The following is a 15505-nucleotide window of genomic DNA, read 5'->3' as shown; positions in this document are numbered from 1 at the left end:
AATGTAAAGTAAAATGCTAAATATTGTAGTTGCTGACATTTTTCATTAAAAAAATAAAAAACTTGGGTTAAGACTGCACAACCAACATTCACATAAAATTCCAGACCTCTGTGACAGATGGCTTAGGAAAAAGAAGCCATGTGACTGGGCTGCAGAGTTTTATAGTGCAAAACCCATAAATAGTGCAGATTCGATCTCTCCGAAAAAATATCAACTATTCCAAGACAACGCTAATATATATTTTAGTTTTTACAGGAAAAAATCCAAATAGTAAACAAAAAAATTAGAGATTATCAGAGTTGTTATGATTCTACATCTTGAGTAATCATGAGCTGATGGGGGAACAAAATCTCTCCTAATGTTTAAAAGAGGCGCTCTTGTATAGCCCGCACCCCAGCCGGCTGCTCTGAGTACCTGACTTGATAGGGAGAAAGCACGTTTGGGCAGCAGGGTACAGATGGGCTTTAAGTGAGCGCACAGATGCATTCAACAATTACACACAGTACCAGAGAAGGGTCCCTTTCTGCCCATAGATGGGTGGATCACACGTTTACTGCACGGATTTTTTATTCAGAGTTTTATCAATAGACATCACTTCTCTCTGAGCTTGAAACTCCAAATGGCAGCACACAAAGGAGGGGGTGGTGGGAGAGGCCACAGAAGCAGGAGGGCATAACACTCAGCCAACATGCACCCCCGTCACCAACCGGGTATTCTGATTTCTAAAAGTGTCATTCGCCATTCTGGATCCTTATTTTAATCATTTAAATTTAAATTTAGAGGGTTTTTTTGTTTTTGTTTTTGTTTTGAGGGTAGGCATAGGTCTTTCCAACTTAGGAGCAACATCAAGGACCATCACGTTCAGCCACTTTTAAGGTACAGGTGTCAATATATGGTGTATTTATTAATTAAATTATTGAAAAAAATACTTAATGTTTTCAAGCTTCCATATTTTGAGGAAAAGAAAATTTAAAAATATATTGTTCCTGCCTTCAAGGAGCTTAAGTTATACATAGAGGAGATTGTTAGTGAAAGGTAATTTAGTAAATATAATTATTCAATGGAAATTTGAAATAATTATTCATTATATGATCCTTATCTGTACCATAAAATGAGAAGTGATTTAAGATGTCCACCAACAGAGAAATGATTAATGAAATTATGCTGCATCTATTTAATGGCACATTATGCAACCAGTAAGATGATAATTATAAGGATTATGTGACAATAAGGAGAAGATGTCTATCACAGAAAGTAGGAAACAACCCATATTCCTATATGCTTACAACCAGTGGAAAAGGGTAGAAATTTGTGTCCTGAAGAACAAAAGGGAAAACACATAAGTTACTGTACTTGTATTTAGAAGACAGTCTTAAGGCTGGTATCATCCAAATGACAGCATGATAATGTTTTAACAATTAAAAATTATGTATTCAGACATAGTGATGAAATAAAGATACCTTTGCCTTAAAGTTCTGACTGTGAAAATTGTTGGCTTTCAAAACACAGATATAACAATACATCACTGTTTTCTGTAGATTAAGTTTTCTGTTAACACAAAAGGGGTCACCTGCCATCTTTTCCCCTTTGACTTGACTAACAGGAAGCGTACAAATTAAGTGTCCCTCAGCTTAGCTCTGCTGTAATAAGTTTCTTGGTTTTCCTCTTCTGACTCATGTTCTTTCACTTTTGCTTCAGGGTGCTTTGTTTGAGGAGTATCTTTTCTATATTGAAAGCTACCTGACATATGTTTTCAAAGCAGGTAGGGTATTAACAATAAAAAAATGAATTAAATTATCTTATTCTTACCAAATAGTAATTGAGTATTAAAACTGTTAAGTTCAGAGTATAAATGTATTCAATATGAATGGAATAATGGAATTTCAGGGGAGAAATCAGTGTCTGACGTAAGATATGAATTTAAAATTAAATTTATGGGATGCCTGAGTGGCTTAGCGGTTGAGCGTCTGCCTTTGGCTCAGGTTGTAACCCTGGGGTCCTGAGATCGAGTTCCACATCAGGCTCCCTGCAGCCTGCCTATGTGTCTGCCTCTCTCTCTCTGTGTGTCTCTCTTATGAATAAATAAATAAATAAATTTTTAAAAATTAAATTAAATTATAACTTTTTGTAAAAATCTTTGCCTGAGACTTGGAACCAAAGTCAGTGAAAATTCTTAAGTTGGCCAGCAGTCTATATAACACATGATGATAAGAACTTTAAGAACATAAGAAATTGGATAGGTTTGAATTAAAATCTCAGTTCCAACAATTATAGCTATGCCAGTCAGAGAAAATTATTTAATATATACATACTACTATTTCTTCATCTGCTAACTGGGTTAATATCTTCTTTAAATAATTTCTGAAAGGATTAAAAAGAGTTAATATAAGCAAAGTGCTTATATAAAGTGCCTGGCACATAGTAGGTGTTCCATAAATGACAACAACAACAACAACAACAATAATAATAATAATAATTTGGTTGGCTTTTCAAATGCCAAAAGAGCCATTCCTATGCTACTGTATGCAGAGGTAAAGAGAATTATTAAATATATACACACGCATCAGTTGGTTCCTTGTGATCTCTGACCCAAGTTTCTCAATACATTTCACTCAGAATATACAGCATAATCTGACATGATATTAAAGTTACTGAAAAAAGCTGCTTTTGGATTCGAAGTATCCCAGGAGCCATTGGGATACTAGAATAGCCATACGGGCTATTTCTGATATCCAGCAGTGAGGATGCTGAAGTGTTATCATGTTGCTTCTAGGCCTTATTCAAGCACAAAACAGATTTTGAACTTTAAACATTTCAAGCAAGTGTCAGTTTTTTGTTTTCTTTTAAGGCACACTGTGCATATGCCACTTTGTCTAAACAGGTGGGGAAAACACCAAAACAAACAACAGAATGCTTGGCAAGCTGAAGTGATCAGGATAAAGATAGACCTTGTGCCTGTTCCTACCTCTGTTCCTGAGGGTAGGAGGAAGGAAGGAAACAGAGAGTGTCTCCAACACGTGTTGGCATGTGCCTGTGCTCTCAGGGGCTGGAGGACACGCTCAGTCTGTGCCTGTTGCCTGTTTCTACCGAACGCTGTGCTCATAACAGCAGCAATGGTGGCCAGACAGGAGGCGGAGTGGTTGAAATTGTGGCCCAAGAATGGTTTACAAACTCATATTAATTCCAAATTAAAGTGAAGGACATTATATCAATCTTAGAACCAATGAAAGTACTAGTATCGAGAGAGGGCTCATACTTCAGACAAAATTACCCTTAATCATTATGATATCCACTAATATTGATATTACTAACTTTTTCTTCTGACCTGATTCCTCAGAGATACTTAAAGCAACATACAGGCAATTTTGGTGGTGTTGTATACATGCTGGATTGTATTTTAACAAATAATTCCTTTTAAGATCTATTTTCAGGGTATAATGGACTTGTTTGGGCAGTGGTGAGAAATGTTAGCACTGATTTTCTCAATACAGTATCAGGAAAGGGTCCATGAAGGAAGCGTTTTAGTGTTGGGTAGTGTTGGGGCTGGGAAAGTTCAGAAAAAGACTGTTGTGGGATATCTGTATTGTCTCTCATTGGTTTTAGGCTGTGTAGGAACTCAAAGTTCTCTTGTCTCTCTGAAGACAGCCTCTGCTGTCTTCCCATAAGAACAGGGATTTTGCAAATCATAAATTTAGATCTCCCATTAAACTCTAAACTCAGAGTCAGCGTACTGAAAGATCTGTATTAGCCCCAACACGTGGGAATGGAGGCAACTTCAAGGTTAGTATCCTCTGGCTTCATTTTTAAATGGTAGTGCCCACACGTGACAGCGGGATCTGTAATTTGTTCTTCTACTGGGCTCTTGAAGCAATGTCAGAGAAGCTCATTCCATCAATGAAAGGACTGCATGGAGGCTGAAGGAAAATGGGCAATCTGCCCTCATCCAAGTTTTGAGCAAAGCCACCCATGCCTCCCCTGGATGCTAGAAGTGTCACTTCTGAAAATACAGCTCTCTACCTGGAACAACCATTTCTTTTTTTCTGCTTTGCCCACAAGCTCCTTGAAGGCAGAGTCTGTGGCTGGATCTAGTGGTTGTTTTGGGCAGTCCGAATCTCATAGACCATTTGGAGGGTGCTGACAAGAGTCCATCTGCCAGGATAACTCTCTAGTACATCAAAAAAAAAAAAATGCTTCTCAGCTAGAGAAGTCAAGAGCAAAGAGAAACTGTATGTCTCTATATCCTTTCCAAATAAGGAGCTCAAGAGATCTGTGGATTTGGGTAGCAGACATAAACATACTGACCATCATGGAGGAAAAATCACATCATAGTGGATAGAGAATCAGGCTAGTATTCCACAGGAGAAGATAGTTTATACTTAGTTAGTCCTATATTAAGTGGAGGGCAAGAAAGCAAAGTGCAACACTGAATAGAAATGGTCTAGATTGGGTACAATTTGATCAGAGGCCATTTTTTAGGGTTAATTACTTTGGCTTTTTTCTCCTTTTTTTGCTACAATAATTAATTTTTGTGGTCTTGGGATTTTATGAGGTTCTATTTTATATTTAGAATGTACGATCCAAAGAGAACAGAATTCTGCAAATTGTTACAGTGTGTGGGAATGTGCGCCTGGAAGAAGGATTCTGCACACAGTAACACTGTAGGGTGCTGTATTTATCCTATTTTAACCACCACTATGTCAAGTGAGATAATTTTCATGGGAAAATGGCTTTTTAAACTGCTAATATAACGAACTCCTTCTAAAAGTCGATTGGTACACTGTCTGTCTCTTCCATCTTCATCATCACGTCAATGGTTTGGCTTCTGTAGTTAAGACTTGGGATGGCTGTATGGAGGCCGAGACATGCAGTGCAGTTCCTGTCTCCCTGGGCAGGAGTATCCGCTCCATAGAGCAACCCTGGCACACAGAATGCTCCCAATAGGAGTGTAAGCATAGACTCAGAAGTCAGTTATTTGGATTTTTGGAATGTGCCAATTCAGCAGTCACATTTCTGACCAGAAAGTATTCAAAAAAAGAACAAAACATGTATTGATAAGGGAAAATACCTTCAAATTTTGGTCATCTTTGTTTGATTCATTGTTTGGCTCCAGCAACTAAGTGAACATGGGGAATATAATGGTTAAGGGCAGAATTCCGAAAAATGAAAAAAAAATTTACCTGTGCAGATGGAAACCACTCATTCCACAACCATTTACTCAAATAATTCAAGTGGCATTAATCATAATAATATTGGTCCTTTTATTCTCAAAGGACAGTCTTAACAAACCAATAATATAAGGCCTAAGAAGAAGATATTTTAGTATTTCTCCTACTAGCTGCATATTAGAATGTCCCTTTTAAAATATGGAATGTATTCAGGTTCTAAAACAAGAATAAGAATAAACTAAAGTAGCATCGTAAAGCACTCTAAATCATTCATTTAAGAAAATAATTTCTGACTTGAATTCCTTTGAATTTGGAGAGCTCAGTATTTTCTTTATAATTTTCAGAGGATACGTTTTTTCTTTGTTTAAGAACCTCATTTGTTTAAAAATTGTTTTTGAGTGGTTTTTGGCCACCAACTCTTCCTGGGGTTTACTTGGCTCGGATTTGTCCAGAAGCTAATTCTGATTCTTCTGTCAAATGCTCAATGGCACCGTGTTCCCTGCTCTCCTGAAGGCCTGGCACGGCACAGGTGAGCAGCTGACCACACCGGGGATGGGGCTGCGCTTACAGGGAAAAAGAGAGCTATCTACTCTAACTGCCGGAGTTTCAGGGTTAGGGTTTAACCCAGGACATCTCCACTTAAAACAAGGGTAAAATCTCTTCTCCAGATAAGCCTGGGCACTTTATTTCATCTGGTTTCAGCCTTCTAGGTAGGAAAATAATTTCTTTTAACTGAATACTTCGTGTAGATGGGAGTTACAGGCTCCAGCTGACTGCAAGAGCAGCTTTTACCCTCCCCCTGAGGATCTGAGGATTGCTGCTACTCTCTAGCCTGATAAACCCCTCCTCCTCAAAAGAGGAGACATGGAGGATCTTTGTTTTTTGCTGGCTTCAAGGTATCATAAACATGGATGTCTCCTTCTCATTGTTACAGAGGAGAGGTTATTAGAGAAATGTGATTAATTTCATGGGCCTCAGAAATGTGGCATCTTCATACACTTCACCAAATTTGATTTTGGATTTGAATGCCCTGAGTTCTCAAGTACCCCTGAGCCATCTCTTGTTAACTTAATGTATCCATGTTTTACTCTGTGTCCTCTGAGACTACTGTAGCAACTGAGACTACCTTACCTTATACAACAGTGATGTGTGCAACAATGACACCTCCTGAGTCAATTTTGCAACTGTTTTTCCAAGTCACTGCATAGTTGAACATTTCTTACCATCTTTGATTTACAGACAGCAAAATGCTTCAATTGTTTGGATTGATTTTAATGGCAAGCCTCTTTCTTGTGTTTCAAAGTCCCCAACACAAAGGTAGGTTTGATGTCTATAAATCTTCCCAACCAGGCTCTATAACTCACTTCTCCCCAGACTTTGGTACACTGCCTTCTAGAACAACACTCTTTCATTTCTACTTGCAGCCACAAAACCCATCCCTGTCAATGTGCCTCTGAGTCTCTTCCTAAGATGAGGAAGGGATGGGTTTTAGGGGTGGGGAGTGGCCGGAGTGGTAGTGAATATGGTTAGGAACATGAAAGGCAGTTTATTCTCACGGTTCAGTCACTGGCCCACCCTCCGGGCTCTTGGACTGGCCTACCTTGGCATGCAGACTCTGTGGTTTGTTGGAGAGGATGTCTGCAGCTTCCCTGCAGCGGGTGGAAAGGTTCAGGATGGCAGCAGCTGCTGCTATGTGGGTGTCTTCACTACATTGACCGTAGCTGTAAGAGCTGGCACGGCAAGGGCTCTGTGTGTGGGCGCCTGCACTAGGCAGTCGATTAGGAAATTTCCCTGGATTTGAAAAATGCTTTGCTGTTGAAGAGAGATTTGATTAGCAATTGCATATACGTGGCTTTAGTCATTAAATGGATTTGTTTTAAAGATATAACTTCTTGTGTTAAAATGTTAAGAATAAATTAAAACATGATCCATTATCTATTGGTACACTCAATGAAAGTTATTCAGATTGGTTTTCAAAGAAGCTCCCAGATCAGATGATATGATGGCTGGGAAAGAATGTCTATTCTCTTAATATTTTTTGTATTTACACTTCTTATGGTAAAAACTCTATAACTAATGTTATGGGGCAGGTGCACTGGCAGCATCCATGGTAAAAATTATGGATTAAAACTACACTGGCAAAACCCATCCGGGATTACAGAGGCTTAAGGCTTAAACATCTATGAGCTGTGCATGTGTGAGGACCAGTGATTCCAGTAGAGAAAAAGAAATGCAGCCTTTCAACATTTGTTTTCACAATAACAATTTCTATTTATTTAGACATCGAATTGCATTTTTATTATTTGATATGCAGGTTTGTTTTGTGCTTAAACCAGTAGAAGTTGTTCTTAATGTCCAACTAGATGGAACTAAATAAATGGCGGACTCTTTAATGAGCTCCCATTTTGCATATTTAGGTAGAGCATGATAAGTAAAGGACAGAGAAAATGTTCTCAGGGTGAGCTGAAAGGCAATTTAGTTATCAAGGCTGAGTTTCTGTTTTCTGTTTCCGTTGTGACAGCAAGGCATTTCTGAGAGAGAGAATTAACCATATTTCTCTTCACTCTGGGTGTTTGTAAACATCACTCAAAGTTATGGGAGAAACACCCACAATTTAAGTGGGATAATAAAAAAGCATTTATTTATTTATTTTGCTTCAAATATCATTTCTTCTAAACTTTGATCATTTTTCATGACTTTAAAAGATTACTAAATGTTATTCCTACAAAATGCCACTGGACATTTTGCATTTTTAAACTAACATCTGTGTTATATGAATAGATAGGATGTTCTTAACTAGCTTCACTTGAATAAAACACACATATGTGTATGTGTATGCATGTGTGTATATTTTGCATATAAATATAATAGAAAACATTGTGCATGTGTGTGTATATTATTTTCCGAATCTAACAGGTTGTTTGTATTATTTATGTTGGCTGAGCCCTCTTTTTGGAAAGAATAGATAAAATATCTTTTGGAGTATAAGGTACTTGTTGACGGGCCAACTCCTTTCAAGTCTGTTTATCACTGCTAGGTTTCATACAGCATTCTAGTTCTTTGAAAACATGATCAGCATCACAGAATGAAGCACATACTCTGTGTTCCTAAAAGCACTCAGTCTAGGTGCCTAGGTATGAAATCAAAGGGCTTCCATGGATTTGCATGTTGTAAAGAATCCATGGTCTATGTAGGACTCAAATTGAAACATTATTTTGCTTCTTTCCTTATGATACCATAATTCAGATTTCATGCTTGGGTTTATCCCAATATTTTCTTTCTTCCCTTTTCATTAGAATAATCAAGGACTCTAAAACACTTGGAGAAATTGTATGTATTATAGCATCTTATAGTTATGATCTTCTACATGGATGTGTTACCATTAGAGTATTAACACATTTTAAATGATTCAGTACTAGTTCTTAACTATGTGGGTAAACATCTCTATAGTCACACATATTGCGTCTATTGTAAAATCTTGATTTCTGAACTGTGAATTTCTTCTAAGATTTTTCACATTTTCTCTCTCTTTCAGTTTAAATGCTTTTTACTGATTTAAGCACTACTTTAAGTAGTGTTTCAATATTTTACCTTTTCAATTTCCATGATTTCAGCATGAATAAAAATTACTGTATTGTGATGACTACTACAGTTTTCATCAATCCCAATCCTAGCTAAATGTGAATTAAATATTTCTTTGGAATTACTGTATTTTGATTCAACAGTGGCATGATATTTGGAGAATAATTAACCCATTAACTATTCACCATATTCAGTGTTACTTCATGTACAATCAGTAATACTGATCATCTTATAATTGTTTTTCCTTATTTTACTCCACTGTACAATGTATTTTCTCTCCTCCCTGTAGTATTCAGCGTATTCTGAATTTGGGCACCCCTACCTCCAAACACACATAAACAAGATGCATTCCTTGGAATGAGGATTAGAATTTGAAGCTTACATTCAGGAAATGGTGGTGTTTTTCGTCCTTGACCTGTTTGTACGAGGGGGCGTTTACCAAAAACCTGGGCATCGAAACTGGCATAGTCGAATGGTACTTTTCCAAACTTCTCTTGTTCTTTTGACACCATGGCTCTGGGAGAGGTGATGGCTTGTGATCGGAAATTGAATTCAATTTGTTTCACCAAGCTTGTCCTGAAGAAAGAGGGGAGAGTTCAAAAGAACTGTGATGAAACTCTTGGTGAGCATATTAGCATCAGAATTTAAAGCAGATCGGATGTGTCATGCCTGTCGGTACCCACAGAGACAGTGCACTATGGAAAAGAGCTGTGGTCACAGCATGATAAAGCAGAGTGCTCTGTGCCAAGATTGAGAAATGGGAGGCACCGAGGGCTCTGGAGAACTCTGACGAGGCTGCAGGTTGTGGGTCTGAGTCTCCCACGGGTAAAAGAGGAATGTGCAGTTTTGCATTCATTTTACGCAGATGCAAGGAGTGGCAAGTACTTGACATCTGCTAGCACTTTGAGCATCACCTAGAAAAGTTCCGTGTAACCATCTTTAGGGCACTAACAAGATGTGCACATTCTGTTTATTAAGACTGTTAATCAGATTGGTGGTGAAAAGTGCTGATTATAGCTGGTGGGGAATGGCAGTGTGGTCAGCTCAGAGGAAGCAATGCTGGGCCCCGCTGTCCTTCAGCAATGCTGACAGATGCCTGCCACTTAGCAGGGGTAGTGTAGGCACCAGAAACTTGACTTCTGAATTGTGAGTTTCTTAGCCTTTTCACCTTTTTTTCCTTTTGTGTGTCTTTCTTGATGTAAATAATACTTCAACGTTTTATCTCTTAAATTGCCATCATTCTCATATGGACCCAAAGTACTGTATTACAATAGCTATCACATTTTTCAATAGAACTACCTTAACCCAAGTTAAATGTGAATTAAATATTCCCTTAGAACTATTGTATTTGAATTACACAAGGGCATCATATTCACAGAGCTTACAAACATGGGCTAATAGTAAATGAACATAAAAAATATACTTTTTAGAATTTAGCAATATCAAAAATACATATATGTTTTTCTTTTGTTTTCCACCAAAACATACCCAACTCATCAGAACATCAAAGTTTCAATGATATTCCTTGGATTAGGTAAAAAACATCTTAGCTGTTACATAAAAATATTTGAGGAATGAGTTGATCCTATTATTGTATATATCACTTGGTTTATACCCCTAATATATCAGCATTGTAGTCTAAAACATATTTATTTTTTAAGAAATTAGAAAAATAAAACTTAAGCTATTTCTATGTTTGGTAAATAACCTACTTAGGGAGAAACTAGAGGAGATGGCCATATTAACCAAGAACCTTATTGTAAGATTTTAAATTGCTAGTTATTCAGTAATTCATGATCTTTGCTTGTTCTTCACTCATGTGATTTTGACTGTTTTAATTAAATGTATAAGAGCAAATATTTAGGAAAACCATATCTTGAAAATACTCCTAATAAGTATGTTGCATTTCAGTGTCTCAGTAACAATGAAGATCTGGTCACCTGTTTCAGTTCTTAAATCACTTTTCCTACATGTATGATTTTTTATTAATAAATGCATAACATCACATTGTGTCATCACATGTAGTTTATTATTTAAGCATAAGTAAGGTCATCCAAACTGCTGGAGATTATGAAGTACCTGGGGCCAATAGGAGATATTTCATTAATACTTACCAATTCACGGAATGAATGTTTTAAAGAAATTATATGTATAGCTGGAACTGAAGAACGAACATATACCATCACATATTTTGGGTGGGTATGAGTGATTTATTAAGGCATTTTCTGCAGGCAGAAAGATTAATCAATCATAGGGAGAGCTTACCTGACTAGTGGGATGGGTTGCATTTAGTGACATGGAATTTTGATTAATATGTGTTATATACTTTATTTTTTTGAGATTCATCCACATTATGTTACCTTTATATACAGATTAATTTCATGTTATACGTCTGCAGGGTCTAGCAGTTCATTTAAGTGAGAGAATGATTAACTGGACCAGCCTCTCAAATCCATAACTGGTAGTTGAGAACAAAGGTCAGACCATAGTGAATTGGCACAGGAGGGGAGCCAGACCCTCTGGTGTAAGGAGCATGGCATGGAATGCCAAGGGAGGGTCATACCTGTGAATCTGGTCAGGACACTGCCCGGTTTTGGGAGAATCAAGCTGATTTTTGTCCTGGGACATTGCCAATTTTTCAGCTGCAGCAATTGGACAACCAGAAAGACTGTTTTAAAAAATAAAAAGGGAGGACTTGAGTTAAAAAGATAAAATAATCTGCTTTGGCATGTACCTCACAGCATACTTGGCACACATTAAATGTTAAGTCATATTAGTAGTTCACTTAGCACCTTTCTCATACTAATAGATCCCAAAAGGGTTTTGCAAACTACTGTGTCAACATTTGCCCCTCAATCCCATCTCAGAAGTGATGGATTAGAAACTCATTTTTAAGATCGGAAAATTATATGAGGGAATTATTCTGAAACTCCATAACGTTTTAAGTAGAATGAACTCACTCCAATTGCAATGTGCCCCATTAGAGATGTTAGCATGATAATTCCATGATTTATCTTAAGATCTTTAGAAAAGTGTTAGGGACTTAATTTTAAATCAATTTAAATTTAAAATATAGAACACGAGGTTTTCTGGCAATATGCTTATGAGTCACATAGTATCTTGTGAGCACATAATAGATAGAGTATAAAGTACACATAAAACAATAGGCATTTTTTCCAAAAATATTTACATACACACAATACATTTGTATGTAAGTGCATTTGTATGTATGTGATTTTTTTTTTTTTTGGTAAGTATGTATGTGTTTTAAGTGAGTAGTAAGCTCAATGTAATGAATCTCCATGAGATGAAATTGTGTTTGCCTTCCTACCGGCTTATAGTCAGAACCACAGTAGATGGAAGCCCTTTTGGTATCTCGTTAATACTTATTGGATGGGATCCAAGATAAACCCTACGCAACTCTCTTCAATGTCAAAAGAGCTATGGTGAGGTTCCAGAGCAAAAAAAGAACATGTTCTATTTCTATGACTATATGAATATATAACTCTAGTCTTCAAATAGAACATTTTTTGTTTGCATAATTGGCTGCTAAATAAAAATTTCTAGGAAAGTAAATTGTGTTTTTTTTTTTCACTCTGCACACACTGTAAATATTTCATCTCTCTTTCAAGTGGTAACATTCAATAGTGATCCAGAGATTTTGATAACACATTGTTAGTTCCTTATTTTCTTGGTGGAAAGTTTCTCTCACTTCTCTTTGTAAGTTGAAAGATGAGTATCCCATCACAATTACCTCCTGTGGGTGTTGCGGTTGCTGTTCACGTGCCCTCTTCCGGTGCATCCGGGGGTGGGACACTTGAGTACATTTTCATGCATGGCAAGAACTAAGCACAAAATATCACAAAAAGAAAGGAATAATAGGCTATAAGTATATAACACACTAACAAACTGACTTCTCCACTTTACGTGCAAATTAATTTGGTTATATAATCTACCATTCTTCCTCCCACAGATATTTGGGTTGAAATAAATGAGTACTTAAGAACTTCAAAAATTAAATTCAGTGAGCTTGTTCAAGATTTGGTTTCTCTAAACTTCATGTCATGATCAGTGCTAGACTTAAGTAAGACTATTCTGTTTCTATTTAACTTAAACTGAGAGGCTTATACCCTTCCTTTTATAGTTATGTGCTTTTCCGTGAAGAGTAGATGGAGAACATTGTCAAGTAGTTCCTTCTATCTTTTCCTGAGGTGTGAACTCCTGAATAGAGTCTTCTTTATTTTCTAGGGGATATTACTTTGATTCTTGTCCATTGCTCCCCACTCCCCACTTCCCATTGCCATTCAGTTATTGGTGAAAGAGCATGGTTGGGTAAACAACCAGGTAATCAATCTGAGGAACTGCTAATCTTCTGGGACAGTGCTGAACAGATTAGATTCACTGATTTGCAAAACCGTGCTTTTGAGAAGAATGATGTTGAGGCGTTCCCACCACTGTAGTTTGTATGACCCAAAGGTGTTTCAATAAGGTTAAAAAAGTAGAGGATGTAGCACATCGAGACTTCAAAACTTAGAAGGCAGCCCTTTCCTTCTCCAGTTTCCTAGCTCACAGCAGAGCTGAGGGTAGAGAAACCAACCAATGTTTGCTGTTGCTCAGAGCTCTTTGCTACTGCAGGATGCCCTGGGGAGACTTGACAGGCATCACAAGTTCCTACAAGGAATGGGAAGATAGGGAGTCAGGGGGCACTGGTGATGTGATGCACTTCTTCTTCTCTCTTTTTTTTTTTTAATTTATTTTATTTTTATTTATGATAGTCACAGAAAGAGAGAGAGAGAGAGAGAGAGGCAGAGACACAGGCAAAGGGAGAAGCAGGCTCCATGCACCGGGAGCCCGACGTGGGACCCGATCCCGGGTCTCCAGGATCGCGCCCTGGGCCAAAGGCAGGCGCCAAACCACTGCGCCACCCAGGGATCCCTTCTTCTCTCTTTTTTAAGAAAGCCCCATGCTCAGCATGGAGCCCAGCTTGGAGCTTGAACTCACAACCTTGAGACCAAGACCTGAGCTGGGATCAACAGTTGGATGCTTAACCTACTGAGTGGGTGCCCCTGGGATGCACTTCTTATATTTAGATGATGAACTGAGGCTAAGACTGATCGTGGGCTTAAGGCAGCCATACCTCTGGGTGAGAAAGGACAGTATTAATATTAATATATTAATTAATATATTAATCATGCCTTTTACTTTCTGTCTTCTGATGCTTTGGCATCTGGGGCCTTGCAAACCCTGGAAAGACTGCCCCTTCAAAGAGCTTTTAAAGATAAATCAACCAATTATGAGTCTACACCCAACTGCCTCCTTTACTAGACTCACACTCACACTCCCCCCACCTGCCAGGTATCAGAAACCAATGGACAGCCCCCAAGCCTCACAGCGTACTGAGAGAATTAAAACTAGCCAGTCCTAAGTCTGCGTACTCTGCTCCTTCCCACAGAAACCATAAGTTCCCCTCCTCCCCTCCACCCTGATCACCCTGGTGTGGCATGCACCGTAGCACTGCCTGGTGTGGCATGCAGTGTCCTCTCAGGAACTGTAACAGTCTTTTCAATGTCGGTTGTCTCCTGATCTATTGGCCTAACTGCACCCCAAGTTTTCTATTAATAAACTTATTTTAAACACCCAGCTAGATGGAAATTGCCTTGACACGGAAAGAAACTTTATATTTCCATTCCGAATTCCACACTGGAGAAGAAATTGGATAATATTGTGATGTTGTGGCACAAATAAGAGGAAGCCTACTTGTTTTAGGGATAAGTAGTACTCACTTTCCAGGGGAACCCGCACTTTGTGGGGGCACCCCGAAAGGCTGCGGTGGTGGGGGTAGAGTCCTGTCACGTGTCCCGTGCCATCGCACCCAGGGATAGGGCACTTGGTCTCCCTCTTTTCGGGCCTCGGTGAATCTAGAAAGAAATTAAATCAAGAGATTCATTTGGCTCTTCTTTCCCTCCCCATTCACTAGAGTGGCCTTGCAGAGTGACATTCTCACTTCACTCGGTTTTTACATCATAGACATTCTTCTCACATTGCCTTGAATAAGACCCTCAAATAAGACCTGTGGAAGCATAAAAAATGTTTTCAATTTTCCTGGTTTTCTAAGCAAAGGCTGACACAGGGCAAGGGAGTGTTAAAATACAGAGATGGTTTTAAGTTGTCATGTCACATATTATAGTTACAGTCTCAATGTGAAAAATGAATCCTACTCCAGAGGCAGAGGATGCACCCGAAAGGGGAAAAAAAAAAAAAAAGTGAGAAAGAAGAAAGAATATATTCAACCCAAAACTATCTCTGAAAAGAGTCTCAAAAAAAAAAAAAAAAGCTAGATTCTAAATGATAAAACAAAAACAAAGAAACCACCATATTCGAGAAGGGCTGCTCTGTTCTTATCCCTGTGGATCCCTGGCCTCACGTGGCCCTAAGGTCACAGGTCTAGGTAGCTGCTCCCATGCACGTGCAGGGCCTGCTTTGGCCAGAGTCAGGAAGGGGAGTCAACAATGCTATCTTGGGCCATGCCCAAGATCCCCAAACCCAGTGCTTTGCTACTTCGGATCAATATGGAGCAGCTATTTAGAAGAAGCTTTCATTTTACTCTGAATGCAGAAACTGAAAACTCAGGCAATAGGAAGACAGCCTGGCAAGGAAATATTTTAGGCAGAATGGAAACACAGAGTGGAGGCAGCCTTGAGTGGTCGGTACCGCCAAGCACATTGGGACATGGGGAAGGGACCACAGGTTCCACCAGT

At 38.4% G+C, this 15505-nt stretch overlaps 1 protein-coding gene across 4 annotated transcripts in view; it reads right to left on the bottom strand.

Moving 5' to 3' along the window:
• The window catches only part of LOC140620417 (suppression of tumorigenicity 18 protein), a 137846-nt gene that overhangs the window by 39174 nt on the left and 83167 nt on the right, over positions 1-15505 (bottom strand). For all 4 annotated transcript variants that reach the window (XM_072804642.1, XM_072804643.1, XM_072804641.1 and 1 more), the window contains exons 7-11: positions 14531-14665; positions 12502-12592; positions 11311-11415; positions 9130-9323; positions 6766-6977 (exon numbers count right to left, since the gene is read on the bottom strand). In XM_072804642.1, the coding sequence (XP_072660743.1) occupies positions 6766-6977; positions 9130-9323; positions 11311-11415; positions 12502-12592; positions 14531-14665 (737 nt within the window). The remainder of the gene's footprint in view (positions 1-6765; positions 6978-9129; positions 9324-11310; positions 11416-12501; positions 12593-14530; positions 14666-15505) is intronic.

The sequence above is a fragment of the Canis lupus genome, chromosome 28 (genome assembly GCF_048164855.1).
Source record: "Canis lupus baileyi chromosome 28, mCanLup2.hap1, whole genome shotgun sequence".
NCBI classification, from domain to species: Eukaryota; Metazoa; Chordata; class Mammalia; order Carnivora; family Canidae; genus Canis; species Canis lupus.
Note: the sequence above shows the minus strand (reverse complement) of the source record. Positions and strands in the feature narration are given on the sequence as shown.